This window comes from Sarcophilus harrisii, chromosome 5, assembly GCF_902635505.1.
Source record: "Sarcophilus harrisii chromosome 5, mSarHar1.11, whole genome shotgun sequence".
NCBI lineage: Eukaryota > Metazoa > Chordata > Mammalia > Dasyuromorphia > Dasyuridae > Sarcophilus > Sarcophilus harrisii.
Window position 1 is genome coordinate 76,639,632 of NC_045430.1, and position 18,195 is coordinate 76,657,826.

At 32.7% G+C, this 18,195-nt stretch overlaps 1 protein-coding gene across 6 annotated transcripts in view; it reads right to left on the minus strand.

Moving 5' to 3' along the window:
• The window catches only part of MON2 (MON2 homolog, regulator of endosome-to-Golgi trafficking), a 127,160-nt gene that overhangs the window by 35,559 nt on the left and 73,406 nt on the right, over nt 1-18,195 (minus strand). For 4 of the 6 annotated variants that reach the window (XM_003770829.4, XM_031940933.1, XM_031940935.1 and 1 more), the window contains 4 exons: nt 10,268-10,411; nt 9,630-9,647; nt 9,189-9,317; nt 671-861 (listed from right to left, as the gene is read on the minus strand). In XM_003770829.4, coding sequence (XP_003770877.1) covers nt 671-861; nt 9,189-9,317; nt 9,630-9,647; nt 10,268-10,411 — 482 coding nt within the window. The remainder of the gene's footprint in view (nt 1-670; nt 862-9,188; nt 9,318-9,629; nt 9,648-10,267; nt 10,412-18,195) is intronic. The other 2 variants (XM_003770828.3, XM_031940934.1) reach the window with 1 other exon arrangement.

The following is an 18,195-nucleotide window of genomic DNA, read 5'->3' on the forward strand; positions in this document are numbered from 1 at the left end:
TCTTTAATCACTAATCTTTTATATCCAGGACTATATCTGAATGATTTATATCTCATGTCAACATAGACTATAGAATAAAAGTAAAAAAGATAACTATACAATAAATCATGATTAAAGATTAATTAGATTAAAGATTAAAGGAGATTATTTAATCACTAATCTTTTATATCCAGGACTATATCTGATTGATTTATATCTCATGTCAACATAGACTACAGAATAAAATGTCAAAAAGATAATTTACTATATAATAAATTATGTGTCCAATTAATAGGGGCAGCTAGGTAGTGCAGGGGTTAGAGTATGGCCTACAGTCTTGAAGACTTGAGATAAAATGCTGCCTCAGACACTTACTAGCTATGTGACCCGGGCAAGTTACAACCTTGTTTACCTGTTTCCTCATCTGGCAAAGGAACTGGAGAAGGAAATGGCAAACCACTCCATATCCTTTCTCAAGAAAACCCCAAACGGAGCCACAAAGAGTCAGATACTACTCAAACAAGTGAACAACAACATCAAATTCACAAAAAACTTATCTAACACTGTTTTGAAAATGCTTACTTAGCATTACTGATGAAGGAAACACAAACAAGTCCTTAGAAAACCAGTTGAAGACATAATAATTTGCTATTTTTAAAAAAAGTTTCTAATTAAAGATTAATGAGCTGACCTTTTAGTGAATAAAAAGTCTTCAAATGTGCTGGCTAGTTCTGGCCACATACTGTCAAATTTCCCAGAAGAAGCATGTTGTCTTGCAACAGGTAGTCCAATGGACAAAACTTTGAGCAAAGAAGATACTGCCAGCTTCCATGTGGTTTCAGAAGGACAAGCATACTTCAAACTAAGAGGTATCCGAAGAGTCTATTAAAGAAAAAAATTTACAGTGAAAATGAATAATTATAAAAATCTATAAAGAATTACTTACACAACTTTTTTCATTGTGAGAATATTTTTCTCAATATTTTTAATATTTTGCATGTAAATGGGCAGAAGTACTATTTTTTTCACTATCTTGAATCTGCAATTCACAGAAAAGATGTGATCCTGAAAGCTCATTCTGTAGAGCAGAAGTAATTCTCATTTACACTTTTAACTCAAGCTATATCTCAAGCAGTTATTGTTTAACCTGGACAATGAAACCGAAGAGAGTCAAACTCTTCAGGAATGAATCAAATTTTCAATAAGAAATGACAAAAGATATATGCTTTTTCTTTTCATGTTTTTATTTCACTCTTCCTCCTCTTCTCATTTTCTATTTTTCCATTTCTGCATTTCTCTCCCAATAAGAGAGAGGAACTATCCTTCTATCCCTCTTAATGAAATTCTTTCTCATCTTCATGCTTTTTAATCTTTTGAATTCTTGTTAACATCATCACCATTCCTAAATGGGCTATGATATAACTCAAGGGTATTTGGGGGGGAGGGGGGGAACACCTTGATTCAGAAATTAGCTAAACCAATTCAACTGATATTCAGTATTCTATACAATTGGAAGAAATGAATTTAAACATACAAAAATAGATAAAACTTTGTATTTCTTCTGTGTACTCTTCTAATTTTGTCCCATGCATAAAATTTTACTTTCATAGTAATATTCACACTATGTATTTATGTGCTTATTTTTGGGCATGTGTGTAAACACACACACACAATATATTTTTAGTTGTGCTTTCTTTGTATTGTTTCATAAAAATTTTCCCCAAACTCCTTAATACTATTCATATATACTACTCATATTTGTCACTTAATAGTATAGTATTTCATTATGTGATATATATATAAAATATATTTTATGTCGGAGAGAAAGAAAAAGAGAATGAGAATGATGATTTTTTTTGTAATCATCTCTCAACTAGTAGAGACTTAGGTTATTTTCAAGTATTTAGTAATTAATAATAATGCTACCTAAAATTAGTATATTAGAATAGAAAATTTATTCCTACTTTTTGATAATATTCTAAGAGCATCTTCACAATCATGGGATTACTGGATTGATGGGTATGATTATTTTTAAAATGTTTATTGTATTGCAAAACTTGATCAAAAAGATCCCAGCAATGTCTAAATCAATTAGCCTTATAGTATTGTGCCCATTTTTCAGGGTGATGCCAAAAATGAATTTGAGATAGTCCATTACATTGTTTTAATTTATATTTCTTTGATAAGTGAAGATGAACATTTCTTCAAGTGACAACAGATGTGTAACCTCTTTCATAAATTATTTTTCCATATCCTTTGTTCATTTATCTGCTGGGAAAAGAATATTATTTTTGAACTCTTCTGATAAGCTGTAAATATTTTTATATGTATGTATCATAAATTTAAGATGATATATGTTTACTCTTTACATGTTTTAATTTTTTTAAATTTGCAAATTCCCACTCTGATTTTTCATTGTATCAGTTACCTATGACTTTCTGAAAGTTATGCCATTAAATCACATTTGCTTTCTGAAGACCAAGGTAATTACATAAAAAGAGACTCATTACCAGTAGACTGGCCATGTAGTCATGGTAACTCAAGAAATAAAGAAAAAAATAAAATGTCTCTTGATCATAAACAGGCCTTTAACAATTTTTTAAAATTATCAACTTGACAAACATCAACAAAGATTAACATTTCAAGATACAAAGAACAGAAAATTAATATCTTTACAAAACTGAATTTCTACCACCATTGACTTTTTAAAAGAATATATGAGATTCAACATAATAATAATAAAACTTCCCTACTTATTTACATTTTCTTCTACTCTTTTCTATGTATTTATTAGGTCCATTAATGTTCTTTTGTTACCTTATATTTTTATTTTTGTAACAATATCACTGGCATTCTAAGGTTTTATTATATATCTGAAAAACAACAAAAAAACAATTTCTTGGCACATTTAATGACCAACATTGCAATGCTCATGATAAGAATTTACAAAAGGACCAATGTGAAAATACTTGCTCACTTCTATTCCAAAATCTGTTGCACAAGATGAGGAAGTAAAGAAATTCTAGAAAGAACTTAATAATACTCTCTATATCAAATCAACATGCTAAAATGCTTGGTGAATTCAAGATACAGGAGAGAGTGTGGTGTTTTTTCTTCTTTAAAATAATAATAATGGTTCTCTGTGGGAGCAGGTTTCCTGAGGAGGTTTTCTGGAGGCCGCCTTAGTTTCAGTTAAAAGTAATAATCACCCAAATGCAGCCAGGTGTTAAAAGTTCAGATCTTTTATTGTGTCCTTCAATATAGCCCGGTTAGCTTTCTTAGAGGCCTTTCTCTCTCTCTCCTTGGTTCTAAGAACTCTTGCATCTTGTCCTTTGCCTCTGCTTTCTTCTGCCTCCAGCCAGCACAAAGATGTAATGGATCTCTTGTCTCCTTCACTTGGGGCGCAGGTAGGTATCTGGAGAGCCTTTCAGACCAGCTTGGTCTCAGTGGGGGAAGTGCAGGAGCCCAGCCACCATAGTGGTGTGAAATGAAAGTGAATCTGGTTGTGCCTCCGAGAGTGGACTTCTCCTGAACTGACGACCCTCCTCCACTCTGAATCTTTTCAACTGAACTCTGGACCAAGCCTCTATCCACTTCTTATATATGATTTCCCAAAGGTTAACTCCTCCTCTGCAAGAATGGGATTATGGGTTTCTCCCAGAGTGCTCTCTGGCCCTGAGAGCTTCAAGGGAGGTGTGAATTCATATATCTCATACTAAACCCTGAAATCTCCCAAACGTGTGAATTCCAATGAGTACTTAAATACTTCTTGCTTACATGCGCTCTCTAAAGGTGTGAACACAAGCATTGTTTCTATCAGTTGTACTTAGTACCTTGTTTCAAGTTCTGGCCCATAACATCTCCTCGTAGGATCAGATCAATCATACTGAACCATGCTAAATTAGATAATTATTGTCACTATCAACTCTAATGACTTAACAGTTTTTAAAGATTCCAACAAGAGAGGATGAAAATCAGAAAATATGCTTGAATAATAAGTAAAAAGAATAGAGTACTGGAGATTATATGGTCATTTCACACATACATGCTATGTATGAGAAAAGAATAGAAGAAATAACAAACTTTCAATCCCAGCACTTATTAAACAATTACTATGACTGTTTACTGTTGAGGATACAAATAAAAGTCAAGAAGAGTTGAAGGAGCATAATTCTAACTGTGGAGGCATAAAAATAAAAACCAGATAGAGTAACTATAGGATAAATTTAGAGGGAAAACACCAAATGACAGCAGGGGAAAGAAAACTGATTATACTTTAAGAAACAGTCAACAACTGCTTACTATGATAGTAATTTCTTATTCAGTCATCTGTATGAGGTCAAATCATTGCTTGGGGTAAATGTGAACATCACTATCAAACTAGAATAAAAACTAAAAAATATGGCAAGCCTCTAAAATAACTCCAGTCTGATCTATTTAGAAAAGCTATGGGTAGGGACAGAATCAGCTACACCCAGAGAAAAAAACAGTGGGAAATGAATTTGGACTACTTGCATTTTTGTTTTTCTTCCCAGGTTATTTTTACCTTCTGAATCCGATTTTTCTTGTGCAACAAGAGAACTGTACAGATCTGTACACATATATTATATTTAAGATATACTTTAACATGTTTAACATGTATGAGACTGTCTGCCATCTAGGGGAGGGGTGGAGGGAGGGAAGGGAAAAGTTGAAACAAAAGTGAGTACAAGGGACAATGCTGAAAAATTACCCATGCATATGTTCTGCCATAAAATCTATGATAAAAAAAAAAAGAAAAGCTATTGGTCATCAAAAAGGGAAAATAGAAAAAAACATACACACAATTACCATTTCCTTAAGGAAATTCAAACAATGTAAATCAACTGTCACAAGAGATCAAAAACGCCTATAGAACTTTATAGCTAGTAAACAATTTACAAAAGTAAGGCAGACAAGGATAATATATCAGTGAAATTTAAACTCATTTATGAAATACTACAAAGAAGGAGGATGGAAGATGATCCTCATAAAATTGCAACAAATTCAAAGAAGGCTCAGGGAGAGACCTAAATAAACAGTTATTTTAAAAGCATTAAAGGATTACCCAGGCATGGGTTCTGTCAATAAAAAAATTATATTAAAAAAATAGATAAAATCATCTAGGAAAATTTTTTGAATATTTCAACTCACGTTGTATGATGAAAAAATACCTAATAGAAGGGGATCTAGGTAAAATATTGACTAACCCTGAAAATAGAATTCACTGGAAAGATCGTGGGATCTAAAGTCAAAGACCTGTTCAAAATCCAACCTGTGGGAGTCCACAGATAACCAATGGGTTTATAAATAAATTTCAAGGTCTCCATGTACTTGAATGGAAATAAAATAAAATAAAAAAAGCATTTAAGGTTTAAAGAACAAGGCTATGAATGAAAAACAGAAAAAAATCTGTAAAAGTTTGCTATAATTCAGGTGAGAACCTGAGTTAGTATGGTGGGCCTATGACTAGAGAGAAGGGTATAGATTTAAGAGAGACTGTGGTGGAAGAACAGAAAAACATTTGGCAACTGAGTGGATATATGAGAGGAGGAAGGCTAAGGACTCTGAGATGAATTTTGATGAGTAGAGTAGTGGTAGGATTCTCAACAGAAAAGGATAAGTACCTAAATAAATTCAGTTTGGGGTAAAAATGAGTTCAGTTTTAAACTTATTGAGTCTGAGATGCCAAGTGTATCTATTCAATGTGAAAAATCCAACAGGCAGTTTGTAATATAGGACTAGAACTTAGGGTAATATAAATACCTAAAAATCACCTGCACAAAGATGGTAACTCATGGGAGCTAATGAGTTTACTGAGAGAGTTTAAAGAGAAAAGAGGGAAACCTATGGCAGAACTCTGAGATAACAGGATGAAATATGGATAAATAATTCAGCAAATAAGATTAAGGAGATAGCAGAGAAGTAGAAGAGTCAAGAGCATTATTACCTTCCAAAATTCTTCAGCTCAAAAAACAAACAAAAACAAAAACCGAGGAGGAGAAAAAGACAGCAGATTATAATATCAAATGCCAGAGAGAGGACAAAAAGAGATTGGAAAAAAAATTGGCAGCTAAGAGTTCATTGGTCATTTGGGAAAGAGCAGTTTCCTGAGTGATTAAAGTGGAAAAGAGATTGCAAAAGTCTCTTTTTTTTTTTTTTTTTTTTATGAATGAGAGTAGTTTTTTTTTTAAATAGAAATTTAAGTATTTAAGGGAGAAGAACGTATACCTAGATCTAGATATGTATAATATATATGGGAAAGATTTGTTTACCTTTTTTTTTTAGAGTGGCCCCATATATTCTGATCACATTTCTATATAAATCTGGTTATTAAATAATACCTAGTTCACAAAGAAACCTACTAATATGACTATGATATCAATATGAACGATCTATTCAAGACTGACAACAATTAGGTTACTTAATGGACTAGGCCTGGAGTCAGGACCCAAGTTCAAATATGACCTCACACTTAATAAATAGCTGCATGGTTCACATGGTTCAAAAAGAATTGGACGTGACTGAACTACAACAACAATTGAAAAATTCATGCTTTACCATATGTTCTTTCATAAAGTCTACAAAAAAACAAAACAAAACAAAAAAACCCCACTAGATGAATGTAATAAAGAACTTTTCAAAATAACTTAATTTAGGAGGTTCTGGAGGATTCTGGGGTCAAATGCAATCAGCAAAAAATCATCCCCAAAGAATATCTTGAAGACCATATTAACTACAGGGAAGCCTTTCTCCATTTGATTCTCTATACTTATTATTCATAACAGTGGAAAACACTTTTGGTGAAGATACATCTTTCTGTTTTAATACCTCAACTAATACTGATAATTCAATGATCAAAGTTATCATTGTTTATAACCCTATCAAAAAATTTTATATGAGCTTAATGTACATATAAGAAAAAATTTTGGAGGACACCATTTAAAGTTAAGGTTTCCTCTACTCTAGCAAATGGTTTTTCATCCATTAACAGTAAGTCTGGAGTGAATTTTTATTCTTTATATCTTTCAATCAACTGTGAAAATTTTTTTTTTTTTTTAAATTTAATAGCCTTTTATTTACAGGATATATACATGGGTAACTTTACAGCATTAACAATTGCCAAACCTCTTGTTCCAATTTTTTCACCTCTTACCCCCCCACCCCCTCCCCTAAATGGCGATGACCAGTAGATGTTAAATATATTAAAATATAACTTAGATACATAATAAGTATACATGACCAAAACATTATTTTGCTGTACAAAAAGAATCAGACTCTGAATTATTGTACAATTCAACTGTGAAATTTTAAAATACCATTTCCAAAAGTCTTCATTTCTCACATCTTCAAAGATATTTCTATACAATTATAAATCAGCTTCAAAACAGTTTTGCAGATGTAAGAAAAAAAAGGCATATACATTGGTAGTTATAAACAACAATATTATGCTTTTCCCTTAATTGTTCTAATCAGTCTCTTATTTTTATTAAATCCAATATAGATTTCTTCTCTGTATACTTGGTCTAGTCAAACTGCTCTCCCACCTTTGTCTTTTTTAGTTCTATTTTGGTTTTCTCATGTAACACAACAGGAACAATTCTTAAACCTAAATACATTGGATCCACTTAAACCTAAATACATTGGATCCACTGTCAGTAATAAAGAAAATTTTTAAAGAACTGATAAAATCAGATCCAATTTTTCTTTCTTTCGTACACTCCATCTCTAAAGGTTCTTTTTATATAGCCCCTGAATATTTAGGTCTCATACTAAGTTTACAGAAAATACTAACTGGTTTGATGAGATAATTAGGTTTTAAAGGAATGATGATAGATCAGATCCACTTTTTCCTCCTTACAGTTTCATCTTTAATGATCTTTCAATATTTGGGTCTCACACCAAAATTTACTGTTCTGACTCAGAACAGAAAAAAATACCCCAAATTTACTGTAAACACTAACTGTTCTACATCAGGTTATTCTTCCTTACCTTTTTTTTTTTTTTTGCATTGTGATCTCTTGAAGTTTTGTCTCTTTCTTTGAAATTGGCCTATTTAAGCTATATATTTTTTAGTAAATGGTTTGCATCATTACCATCTTGCAAAACCCTTATTACATTTAAAGTCTATAATCTGCCATCCTACAGCTGTATATAACATTGCTTGATCATATTCCTAATTCAGTATAATCACAGGACCCAAGAATTGTAGTTTCATAATGCTGTCACATTTTGATATTATTTACTTGCATTATGATTTCTTATTCATTTACTACGTCCAAACATTGTGTTGAGGGTTTTATGGGTTACAAGAGCAAGCATGGGTTTTGAACTCAACTTATAATATGAAGGAATTTATAGTCTAGTAGTAGCATCTACCTGGCATAAAATTTTTTTAAACAGAAAAATACAACTCATTTTATTAAGTTTTACTCCATTTTAATTCTTTATTTCACTGTTGTTTCCTTGATTGTTGATTAAAATTCTTTATATCACCATTTAAATATGTTTCCATATTTACAGTGAACTTGTGGTTTCACAAGTATGAGAAATTTCTGTTGAGAAAACTCCCTCTACCAATGCAGAACAGAAAATATTGTACAACTTAGATTCTTAGAGATCTGCCTATTTGGCACTTAAATAATTTGTGTCAGAGTTGGGAACTGAATCCTGAAGTCAGGTCATAATCCATTATGTCATGAGCAGCTAATAAAATTTTGAATAGTTTTTTCTAGTTGGCAGACATTGAAAGAAGTTTATCAAGAAAGAATGAGAAATGCATACCACAAAAGAAATGTATTCTTTTATACATTTGATGAAGTATTAATATTGATACGTTTTTTGTTTTAGTGAAGATTTGAGAGAAAAAAATAAAAAATTAAAAACGGAGTGATACCTTTCAGGAATTTGGCTTTATATTTTTTGTGAATATTTTTCTTTGAAAAGATCTAAGAACAAATTTTCTAAAGTCTTATATAGTTACTAAACATGATTATATTTAAATAAAATAAACCAAGATTTTACTACATAATTTGTCATTTACTACATAACTTACTATATAACTAAATATTGTTCAAAATTTTTGTAAAACAAATTCACCAAACAGAAATTAAATTTGACAACAACTGACTTGCCTTATATTATCAACGAGTAATTTCAAAAATAAATACAAATAAAGTAACAAAAATTACCTTTATAACATTCTGAAGTACTTTCTCATTCACTACAGCTTTATGACAAGCTGTTTTTTGGTATAAATCCACCACCACTTCCAAAGATCTCTCTGCAAATGGTACATAATTCAAGGCTACCCATTCTGCCTAGAAAACAATATATGAATAATGAGGAAATAAACAGAGAATAGTTTAAAAATCATGGATTTTCCAAAGAATAAAACTGTTATAAACCTCAAGTGTTGGTTTTATGGCAGATTGCTAGCTTAATGCATGCAAGTTTTTTCAAAGAATGCATTTAATATAACTCAGGCAAAAATAAAACAATTTTGAAAAAACCCAAAAAATTAAAAATTTTCAGCATTTGATCTGGATTTGGGGAAGATATGCTTTATTAGCTAGAATGTCATGACTTTCTGCCTAATAGGTTAGGACAATTTTTAAGGAAATTTAACTCACCGGTGCAAATAGTTGGATCTATTGTGATTCCATTGTGTTGCAGAACAAATAGAATGAGAAAAGTTAATACATAATTAAAAACTATGTAAAATTTTACTGTTGAGTGAATAATCAGCATATGCATGCATTTAGAAAGCTATTTTTCCTAAACTGAAAATTACAATTTACCAATTATTTATGACTCTGAAAGTTCTTCAAAAATCAGTCCAACTGAATTTCACACCAGTACAGGAAACACTGGTTAAATAATAATTTTCTTGGGTGCATCCATGGTTGATTTTTCTCTTGCTATTTTATTTAGATACTTGCTATAGTTTGAGAGATTTGGAAATTATTTTTTGAAGGGATAAATAGAGTTCTGGGGGAAAGCAGGTAAGAACCTCAAAAATTTAGGGAAAAGAGTTAAAGAAATCAGTCATTCTGCTAAAAGAAAATGAAGCCACAAAGAGTAAAGAAGCAGTTTATACAAATTAATTCTGTATTTGTTTTATAATATACTTTACAAATAGAAACAGGAAGCCCTTTTTAGAAGAGGAAAATAGCTTTGGTCTGGACAATCAATATTCATTCTAAATGGAACTCCCTCTACCCAAATGCTGTTAAATCTAAAAGCAAAAATAAGATTTCTAAAAAATTACCTGATTATATTTTGCATTTGCAATGTGCTTTGTTTCCAGTTGTCCATACTGTGGAGGTTTACAGGAAAACTCTACAAATGCCAGTAACTGGTCAAATATTGCTGGATACATTATTTGCATGTTTTCTGGACCTATACAGATAGCCTTAAAAAAAAAAAAAAAAAAAAAAAAAAAAGACACCATAATGAAAAACTCTTAGGTCTGTGAAATTTCTAAGTTTTAAATAGGAAAATATGTAAAGCTTATTGTAAAAAAATAAATTATTTATGGTTAATGTTGGGACACAGACAAAACATCTGCCTCTAAGCCATCTTGCGGTGATGTTCTTTACCAGTTCATCATACATATACATTCCCTTCTCTATAAAATGGGGATGACAGTTTCACTTATCAACACAAAGGGGTTTTGTAAAATTTAAATGTGAATATTTAATATTATTATCTGGAATAATAACTATGCTTTCCCAAACTTTTCTTTATCCTTATGTTCCTACAGGCACTGGGAGATAGACTTTTGCTTTGATTAGTCAAAGCCATTAGCCATTTCAGCTATTCCTGAAACTTAGCAGCTAATAAAATGAATGTTGTGGGGTTTTTTGTTTTGTTTTGTTTTTTTTTTTGGGGGGGGTGTTGTTTGTTTTTTTGCTGAGGCAATTGGGATTAAGTAACTTGCCCAGGGTCACACAACCAGTCAGTGTTAACTGTCTGAGGCCAAGTTTGAATTCAGATCCTCCTGACTTCAGGACTAGTGCTGTATATACTACACCTAGTAACTTGCCTAAATGTATGTTTTTGAGAGAGATTATGAATTATTTTCTCAACAACACAAAAACTAGTCTTTATTCCCATGAAAGTAAGGAACGTGCCTAATACCCCAAACCTATCTATATTAAACACATACAATCAAAATACATGTGCACATATACATCTGTGAATATGAACACACCCATATATACTCACATAAATACATATATAGAATAAAAGTAATTCTCAAAAGTCAAAGAATATTAATAAAAAAGTTACCAAAAGAAAGAATACTTCAGATTACTAATAAGAGAAATAATCCTTATGTTTCACCTCACATCCTACAAAGATGACAAAAGATGGTAATAATCAATGTTTGCAGGATTTAAATCTATATGTCCCTGCAATTATTCTTTTTCTTTGGGAATTCACTTATAGCTTTTTTATGTCACCTAGTCAGAAGGTAATTATATGTAAACCAAGATAAAATAATTTAAAATGTATTTTAGAGGCTTCAAGCTAAATTACAGCTTTTCTTTAGAATTGAGTGTCACAGCTCAACAATGTCATTAAATACACCAAGCACCTTTTCAGTTTAATACTATGCTATATGCTTTGAAAGTTAGAAAAGAACTATAGACATAGCTGCTGTCCTGCAAGCATTTGTCATTTAGGGGTATAATTTTTTTCATGATAATACACATGTGGTTACAAAATTATTTCTTGTTCAGTTTTTTCACTATGTCTGTTTCTTTGTGAACCCATTTGGGATTTGGGGTAAAGATACTGAAGTGATTTCCATCTCCAGTTCATTTTACAGATGAGGAACTAAGGCAGATAGTTTTAAATGATTTGCTCCAGGGTCACAAAGCTACCAAGTGTCTGAAGCCTAATTTGAACTCAGAAAAATGAGTTTTCCTGACCACACGTCTAGATTTCTATTCACTGTTCTACCCAGATATCCCCGTAAAATTATACAGGAAAGAATAATAATGGCATGGCATTCATTAAAGATATTCAACCCTCTACCCTAACTCCACCCCAACATGAAACAGTAGCAAATGGAAAAAAGGTTGCATGCCCTGAGAAAGCACTATCCCATAGTTAAAGGACAGGAACAGTACCCCAATTGAGTGAATTTTAGTAACTGATACACCTTCCCTTAACCATATAAGACAAACTACAAGATATAAAAAAGCAGAGGAAGGATGAGAACAATTCAGAGATTCATTAAGAAATCTTATTTCCTGCTGCAATCTCAAGAGTGGGACAATGTTAGGAGCCAGCACTACACCCTAATTCACGAGAAAGAATGCTGATGTAAGTACTTGTGGCCAGGCTCTACCTTTCTCCACGGCCTGGGTCTAAGGTCAAAGTCTTGGCATGAGGCTGAGAACTGGCTGCAGACTGATTACTAAGTTCCATCCACTACTATCATCTGTTGCTTCAGATCTTTTCTGGGAATTTTCCCATCCTTGCTCCACTGGCTTTTATTTGTTTCCTTAAGAAGTCACCATACGTAGAAATGCAGCTTCAAATTTTAGTCTTTGGAATAGCTTGAGACAAATAACACCGATTTCACTATAGTTTCCTAGGGATCTCTAAAAGCTATCTTTGGTCTTTGACTATTTTCTTATGAAGTTTTTTTTTTTTTTTCATTACTTTGTGATCCATCAATAGTATTTTATTTTTCCAAATACATACAAAGATAGTTTTCAATATTTACCTTTGCAAAACCTTGTGTTCTAAATTTTTTCCCCTCCCTCCTCATGACAGCCAGAAATCTCATATTAAGTTAAACAAGTGCAATTCTTCTAAACATGTACATATCTGTCCTGCTATGCAAAAAAAAAAAAAAAAAAAAAAAAAAAAAAATCAGATGAGAAGGGAAAATACCAGAAGAAAGAAAAAACAAACAAACCCATAACAACAAAAAGGTGAAAATACTATGCTTTGATCTACATTCATTCATCATTTTCTGGATGCAGATGAGTCCTTTCCATTCTCAGTCTATTGGAACTGCTTTGAATCATTGCATTGTTGAGAAGGGCCAAATCTATCAGGGTTAACCATTACATAATCTTGTTACTAGGTACAAAGTTCTCTTGGTTCTGCTCATTTCACTCAGCATCAGTTCATGTAGGTCTTCCCAGGCTTTTCAGAAATCAGCTTGTTCATCATTTCTTATAGAACAATACTATTCCATAACATTCATATGCCATAACTTATTCAGCCAGTCTACAATTGATGGGCATCCACTCAGTTTTCAGTTCCTTGCCACTACAAAAAGGGCTGCTACAATATTTTTGCACATGTAGGTTCTTTCCCCCCTTTTCTGATATCTTTGGGATAAAAACCTAGTAGAAACATTGCGGGATCAAAGAGAACACAGAGTTTTATAGCCTTTTGGACTATAAAAGTCAGCTAACCTATTGTTTAGATCTGACTGAATTTCATACAGAAGTTTTCTTTTAAAAGTAAATACAGAAAAATGTCGTGTTTCCAGGGGATGAGGAGTTATTAGTGAGAATGAAACTTTTAACTAAATTTTCCTCTGAAGCAGGGACTCTTAATTTATTGGGTCATGGACTGTGTGTGTAAGTCTGGTAAGACTTTTGGATCATTTCTCAGAAAAGATTACCAAGGAAATAAATTACAAAAAAAAAAAAAAAAAAAAAAAGTTTTAAATTCACAGATGCCAGGGTAAGAACCTCTTCTTGAAAGTAACATTAACCTTTTTGCTGACAATCTTTCTTTTTTAAAAATATGAAACTAAAATAGTGCTTAAAGAAGGAATACACACATACACATTTCATATGCTTGCATATGTTCATACAGACCTTTTATGTTAGAGACAGAATTTAAATCTATATTTTACAGACTTAGATGTTAATTTTATTTGCTCACCATGCTTTCTTTTAAAAATGAGCCTAGAAATCAAACAAGAAAATCATGTAATATAACTGCAATTCTTTAGCTATTTCAGTTATAAGATACCAAAGTAAAATATTGAGATGATAAAATATTCAACATATTAAGTAGATTTATCAACTAAGACCAAAAAAAAAAAAAATAAATAACAAAAAGATCTAAAGAAAAATATCTGCTTGGGTATTACTCTAAAGCCATTTTTTTTTTTAAACTAGTAATCAAATCTTTAAATTAAATTTTTGAAAAAGAAATTCTGAAATTTTAAAAGCAGTAGAACACCATCTACATTCCTTTCTTAAAAAACATTTTTAGGACAGACAATTTTAAGGTGAAGAATTTAAAACCATTCTAGTTATATGAAAAAATGCTCTAAATCACTGATGGGCAGAGAAATATAAATTAAGACAACTCTGAGATATCACTACATACCTCTCAGACTGGCTAAGATGACAGGAAAAGATGATAAATGTTAGAGGGGATATGTGGAAACTGAGACACTAATACATTGTCAGTGGAGTTGTGAATTGATTTATCCATCTTGGAGAGCAATTTGGAACTATGTCCAAAAGGCCATCAAATTCTGCACATTCTTTCATCCATTTGTGTCTCTACTGAGCCTATATTCCAAAGAGATCTTTAAAAAAGAGAAAAGGATCCACATATTCAAAAATGTTTGTAGCAGCCCTTTTTGTAGTGGCAAGGAACTGGAAGTTAAGTGGATGCCCATCAGTTGGGGAATGGCTAAATAAAAAATATTTTATGAATATTATGGACTATTATTGTTCTATAAGAAACAATCAGCAGGATGATTTCAGAAAGGCTTGGAGAGACTTAAATGATTGCTGAGTGAAATAAGTAGAATCAAGAGAACACTGTACATGGCAACAAGATTATGTGATGATCAACTCTGATGTGATTCTTTGTAGTGTCCTTCTGGAGGTTCCTGCTATAGTGCTGTTTGCATATGGATTCAGATACCTTAGCATGTGGACTTAGATAATAGCTAATACATAAACTTACTGACCATGGTTAGGGACCATGGGGGAAAAATAATCACACTTCCATAAAACAGAAAACGGGGAATTGTTAAGGACCATGCCTAGGTGAAAGAGCAGGTCAATTCTCTGAAACCTCCATAAATGTGAATCATAAACTTGAAGGAGTTGCAAAGCAGCCTTTGCAGAGCTTCCTTGTGGTTTGGGAATGAAATAAATTTGAGGCAGAGGGAAGAGGAGAGAGGTCAGACAATGCAACAACCTCTCAACAGAGAGGTCAGAGAACAGCAACTGTCTCTCAGTCTCCTTGTATCATTATCATCCTCTCACATGAAGAGATCCATTCTACAGATCTGAGTTAGATCTCCAGCAGCCACTGGCAGGTGACTCCTATCACAACAACTCTTCAACAAGGAGGTGATTCAGTCCAATTCTAAAAGATTTGTGATGGAGAGAGCCATTGGCACCCAGAGAGAAGACTGTGGGATCTGAGTGTGGATCACAATATAGTATTTTCACCTTTTTTGTTGTTGTTTGCTTGCTTTTTGTTTTCTTTCTCGTTTTTTCCTTTTTGATGCAATTTTTCTTATGCAGCATGATAATTGTAGAAATACTGATAGAAGAATTGCACATGTTTTAACATATATTAGATAACTTGCTGTCTAGGAGAGAGGTTGAGAAGGGAAGGAGAAAAAATCTGGAACACAAGGTTTTGCAATGGTGAATGTTGAAAACCATCTGCATATATTTTGAAAAAAAAAAACACACCTATTTTTTCTTAAAACAAGGCAAAACAAATAAACAAAAAACCAAAAAATATTTTAGCAAATAGAGCCAAAATGGCAGATTGTAAAGGCAGGAACTCACCTAAGCTCCCCCTGAAACCCCTCAAATATTGACTCTAAACAAATTCTAGAGCAGCAGAACCAACAAAAAGACAGAGTGAAACAATTTTCCAAGCCAGGAAAACTAAGCAAGAAAAGACTATTGGATCAGGATGAAAGAAGCACCGCAATCCAGAGCAGAGCCAGTGAAGAGGGTCAGACAACTCTCAGGAGTCCCTAGGCTGGCATCAGGGTCAGAACTCTGTTGTACTGCCTATGCTTGGATCTGGGTTGCAGTCCTGGGTCTTAGTCCTAGAGTAAAAAGGAGGAGTAACACAACACTGATATTCTAGAACCAGAAGATAAAATAAAAAGAATTCATTCTTCCATTCCTGAAAAAATATCTGAAAATGAAAACTCCCAGGAATATCATACAGCAAGCAGCCAAAAATAAATAAATTCCAATAATGTGGAGCCACAGGTAGGATTACATAATTTTTAGCTGTTTCTATATAAAGGACCAGAGGGAGTAAAATCCGAAATTCCAGAGGGCAAAAGAGCAAGGATTGAAACTAAGAATCAGCTGCCCAGAAAAAGTGAATATAATCCTTCAGGGGAAAAACAATGGATCTTTAATGAAACAGAGGACCTCCAAGCATTCCAAGTACAATAGCCACTCACAAGTCTAATCACATTGCTGGCTGGCACAAGATCTTTGACCTGTTCTATTTGAGCTGGATTACCCCTCCGTTGGGTAATCTAGTAACCCTGTGCACGATCTTGAAGACTCACTATACTGGGTCACATAAAGTATAAACATTTAATAGACTTAGCATGCTATTGAGCTCCAGAAGTCCAGCAGTCTCAACTTCCCTGAAGCAGAAATTACTGATGTATCACCATGCCTGGCCAAAATCTTTTTGATTAGATTAAAACAGTCATTAAAATAGATAAAACAGTCATAACATCTTTTACAGGGGAATGTATTAGTGCAGCTAGCATATTTTCACTATGGAATACTAGGCAATTCAGAGAAGTATACTCTATTATTAACCTTGCCTCTAAGTAGCTATGTGATTTTCAGTCTTAATTTCCTGATTAACTAAAAAAAAAAAAAAAAAAAAAAAAAAAAAAAAATGGACTAAGTGAGCTTTCTCTGAGTTCAAATGCTTTCCAGCTACACAGCACAGTAGGCTGCCATTGCTTGATAGTAACATACAAACTCCAACACCATGATCTTTAAGTCTCAACTATAATCATCTATTGTTTCCTCTTTTGTGTTTCCCATTTGACTTAGCTCTTTTTCACCATGACTTCCATCCTTCAATTCTTCTTTATTCTCCTAAGTCTACTATCACCTCTATCACTACCACTTGGCTTCCTTTATCTTTCTATTTAGCTTGAACTCTATTTCTAGCTACAGTTCAGTGATCATCAATGAATGATTATCAATTAGCTATTTCAATCATCATCATATAGGAATCCCTTATCTGCTTAACCTTCTGCCATTTGTACCCTAATTTTCAAGTGTAGGTCATTTTTCACCATCTATTTGTTTTGCTCACTTTTGTTTCTGGACTGATGACTCCTAGGGAAAGTCATAAGGAATATACATTTAACCTGTTACAGATTTATGCTATTACCCCTCCTTGCTGTTAAGTAATTCCTTTATTTCCTAGTGAAAGCCCTGTCCCATTCTATCTTGTACCTATTTAAACTGTCCATCCTGAAAAATATCTTTATTATCACATGTACTCTTAACAGTTGACTTTGACTTCTATTTTATTGAGAAGATGAAGGTCATTCAGCATACATTCACTATTCCCTTCAAAATTCTTGTTTACTTTCCTCCTTTCTCTAAGGTAAAAATGGTTTTCCTCACCACTCCAAGGCTAATCTAGTCACCCATGTTTCCCAAATTTCTTCTTACTATAACAATAATCCTTTCTTTTTCTTCATATCTTCAGTCTTTCCTCTACTTATAAATGTTTACACATTTTGAAATTCCCTTTAAAAATAATTTTCTTTAACTAGGCCAAACTGCTTATCCTTTGATCTAGCACACCACTACAAGGTCTGTATTGCAAAGAGATAAAAAGAAAGGGAAAAAGACCTATTTGTATCAAAATATTTATAGCAGCTCTTTTTGTGGTGACTAAGAATTGAAAATTGAGGGGACAACAATTGGGGAATGGCTGCATAAGCTATGGTATATTACTGTAACAGAATATTATTCTGCTATAAGAAATGATGAGAATGAATTCAGAAAAACCTGGTAAGATTTACATGAACTGATGCAAAATGAAGTGAGCAGAACCAGGACAACATGGTACACAGTAACAGCAATAATGACATATATGAATGACGTAGCTATTCTCGGCAATACAATGATCCAAGAAAATCCCAAAGAGTTCATGATGAAAAATGCTATCTGC